At 48.6% G+C, this 4079-nt stretch overlaps 1 protein-coding gene across 1 annotated transcript; it reads right to left on the reverse strand.

The window, feature by feature from the left end:
* Positions 1-310: 310 nt before the first annotated feature.
* LOC141027040 (uncharacterized) lies at positions 311-2021 on the reverse strand. Its single transcript, XM_073503959.1, has 3 exons — positions 1500-2021; positions 652-1210; positions 311-327 (listed from the first exon to the last, which is right to left on the reverse strand). The coding sequence occupies exons 1-3, from the start codon at positions 2019-2021 to the stop codon at positions 311-313; spliced, it is 1098 nt and encodes a 365-aa protein (XP_073360060.1).
* Between the last annotated feature and the right edge of the window lie 2058 nt (positions 2022-4079).

The raw sequence follows: 4079 nt of genomic DNA on the forward strand, positions 1-4079 counted from the left end.
CCTAGCACTCATTACCGAAAAAGGCTTTCGCCCCGTTTTATAGATAAAGCAAACCGTCACAGAGCACCCATACAAGGACAAGTTCACAACGCACACACCCAAGTCTCACGACAAGTACAATAGGTTCTGCTGAGGGCACAACTCAACAAGCCCAAAGAAAAAAAGAAAAAAAGGCCGAGGGAGGCCGGAAAACATGCCCGACCCCTAATCCGGCTCGGGGGGTGGAGGAGGAGGCGGCGGCGACAAACGGATAGCCATCGAGCGGAGGTCGGCGATGAAGGCAGAGATGGCGTCCCGGTCCCGGGGGCGGCTAAGCGGCCGCCAAAGCTGCAAGTAACCAGACAATTTAAAGAAGGCGTCAGTAGCACGTCGAAGCGGAATGCGCTCAATCACAAGTCTATTGCAGATCGTCCAGAGGGTCCAAGCGAGTGCCCCAATCTCCAACCACCTATTGTGGCGAGAATGCAGGGGGGAGTTCTGGAGTTCGGCAAACAGGTCGGGGAAATTGGTGTGGCACCAATTGCCACCAACCACCTCTCTAAAGCAGCTCCAAATAAATTGAGACACACAAGAGAAGAAGATGTGATTCGAGTCTTCGGGGACACCACAGAGCGGGCATAGGCCCCTACCAGGGCCATTGCGCTTGCGAACCTCCACCCCAGACGGGGTCCGCCCGCGAATCCATTGCCACATGAAGATCCGAATCTTCAGAGGCAGGCGGATGGAACAAACCAGCGTAAGGGAAGGGGGTGGAGGAGGGGGCAATGGCCTGGTAGAGGGACTTGGTGGAGAATTGGCCTGACGGCTCAAGGCGCCACCGAACCAGATCCGGGCCACCATCCACCACAGGCTCGTGGAGGGCGACGCAATCAAGCAACTCATGCCAGGCGGCAGAATCCGGAGGCCCAAATGGCCTCCGGAAGGCGAGGCGCCCTGAGTCAATAAGGGCCCTCTCAACAGAGATCCAAGGATCAACAGCGATGGAGAAGAGGTCGGGGAAGCGCGCGGCGAAGGGGGTGTCTCCCGCCCACCGGTCGAACCAGAACAGAGTCGCAGCCCCAGATCCAACCGAAATGGAGGTCCCAATGCGAAGAACCGGGAGTAGTTGGATGACCGACTGCCAGAACTGGGAGCCACCAGACCTCTGATAGAAGGCGAGGGGTTGCCCACAAAGGTATTTGTTCCGTATGATGTCTAACCAGAGGCCACCCTGCCCTTGCGAAATACGCCATAGCCAGCGGGATAAGAAGGCGATGTTCATGCCCTTAGAACACATGATCCCGAGCCCCCTTGCTCCCGAGGCTTGCAGATGTCCGGCCAGCTAACGATATGGTATTTCTGCTTATTGTTGTCGCCCGCCCAGTAGAAACGAGACTGGACTCTGGCGATCTCATGATGCAGAGTCTCGTGCAGGCTATAAAAGCTCATGAGGAACAAGAGGAGGCTGGATAGGGAGGAGTTGATGAGAATCGTCCGGGCCACCTTCGACAGCCATCTACCCTGCCAAGGCTCAATGCGCGTCTGCAGCTTGGCCACGTCGGACGCAAGTCGGCGACGGTGAACCGAGAATCACTAATGGGCGTCCCCAAGTAGGTCATGGGGAAAGAGCCCAAGCGGCAGTTAAGCCGGTTGGCAATGTCCAGGCATTCATCCGAAGAGTAGCCCATCACCATCACATCGCTCTTGTCGAAGTTGATCTTGAGGCCAGACATTTGTTGGAAGCAGAGGAGGAGGAACTTTAGATTAGAGATGTCCGCCTCCGAGCCTTCCACCATAATGATGGTATCGTAGGCGTACTGGAGAAGGGAGATCCCAGAGCCGCCGGCCAGGTGGGGAGTGATCCCACGAATATGGCCTGCCGCTTTAGCCTTGTCCAGGATAGTTGCAAGCGCATCCACCACCATGTTGAACAAGAACAGGGAGAAGGGGTCGCCTTGTCTAATCCCACACAGGGTGGGGAAGTAGGGACCAATCTCCCCATTGATGTTCACAGCGGTGCGACCGTAGGCGATCATCTGCATCTGCTACCTCTTGAGCATGCGTTGGTTTTCCCTTGAAGAGGAAAGGGTGATGCAGCAAAGTAGCATAAGTATTTCCCTCAGTTTTTGAGAACCAAGGTATCAATACAAAAGGAGGCCACACGCAAGTCCCTCGTACCTACATAAACAAATAAGAACCTTGCAACCAACGCTATAAAGGGGTTGTCAATCCCTTCACCACCACTTGCAAAAGTGAGATCTGATAGAGATGATAAGATAATATTTTTGGTATTTTTATGGTAAAGACTAAAAGTAAAGATTGCAAAGTAAAAATAGATTGGAAACTTATATGATGGAAGATAGACCCGGGGGCCATAGGTTTCACTAGTGGCTTCTCTCAAGATAACATAAGTATTACGGTGGGTGAACAAATTACTGTCGAGCAATTGATAGAAAAGTGCATAATTATGAGAATATCTAGGCATGATCATGTATATAGGCATCACGTCCGCAACAAGTAGCTGAAACGATTCTGCATCTACTACTATTACTCCACACATCGAGCGCTATCCAGCATGCATCTAGAGTATTAAGTTCATAAGAACAGGGTAACGCATTAGGCAAGATGACATGATGTAGAGGGATAAACTCAAGCAATATGATATAAACCCCATATTTTTATCCTCGATGGCAACAATACAATACGTGTCGTTTCCCCTTCTGTCACTGGGATCGAGGAACGCAAGATTGAACCCAAAGCTAAGCACTTCTCCCATTGCAAGAAAGATCAATCTAGTAGGCCAAACCAAACTGATAATTCAAAGAGACTTGCAAAGATAACAAATCATACATAAAAGAATTCAGAGGAGATTCAAATATTGTTCATAGATAATCTTGATCATAAACCCACAATTCATCGGATCTCGACAAACACACCGCAAAAAGAGTTACATCGAATAGATCTCCAAGAAGATTGAGGAGAACTTTGTATTGAGATCCAAAGAGAGATAAGAAGCCATCTAGCTAATAACTATGGACCCGAAGTTCTGTGGTAAACTACTCACACATTATCGGAGAGGCCATGGTGTTGATGTAGAAGCCCCCCGTGATCGATTCCCCCTCCGGCTGAGCGCCGGAAAAGGCCCCAAGATGGGATCTCATGGGTACAGAAGGTTGCGGCAGTGGAAATAGGGTTTCGTGGTGCTCCTGGTTGGTTTCGGGGTATATGGGTATATATAGGAGGAAGAAGTAGGTCGGTGGAGCTGCGAGGGGCCCACGAGGGTGGGGCGTGCCAGGGGGGCAGGCGCGCCTCCCTGCCTCGGCCTCCTCGTTGATTTCTTGACGTCCACTCCAAGTCCTGTGGATCACGTTTGTTCCAAAAATCACTCTCCAGAAGGTTTCATTCCGTTTGGACTCCGTTTGATATTCCTTTTCTGCAAAATACTAAAATAGGCAAAAAAACAGCAATTTGCGCTGGGCCTTGGGTTAGTAGGTTAGTCCCAAAAATAATATAAAGGTGTATAATAAAGCCCATTAAACATCCAAAACAGATAATATAATAGCATGGAACAATCAAAAATTATAGATACGTTGGAGACGTATCAAGCATCCCACGCTTAATTCCTGCTCGTCCTCGAGTAGGTAAATGATAAACACAGAATTTTTGATGTGGAATGCTACCTAGCATATCTTCAATGTAATTTTCTTTATTGTGGCATGAATGTTCAGATCCGAAAGATTCAAGACAAAAGTTTAATATTGACATAAAAATAATAATACTTCAAGCATACTAACTAAGCAATCATGTCTTTTCAAAATAACATGGCCAAAGAAAGTTCATCCCTACAAAATCATATAGTTTGTTCATGCTCCATTTCGTCACACAAGAATGCTCTCATCATGCACAACCCGGATAACAAGCCAAGCAATTGTTTCATACTTTAGTAATCTCAATTTTTTCCAACTTTCATGCAATACATGAGCGTGAGACATGGATATAGCACTATGGGTGGAATAGAATATAATGATGGGGGTTATGTGAAGAAGACAAAAAAGGAGAAAGTCTCACATTGACGCGGCTATCAACGGGCTAGGGAGATG

The sequence above is a fragment of the Aegilops tauschii genome, chromosome 7, assembly GCF_002575655.3.
Source record: "Aegilops tauschii subsp. strangulata cultivar AL8/78 chromosome 7, Aet v6.0, whole genome shotgun sequence".
In the NCBI taxonomy this organism is placed as follows: Eukaryota; Viridiplantae; Streptophyta; class Magnoliopsida; order Poales; family Poaceae; genus Aegilops; species Aegilops tauschii.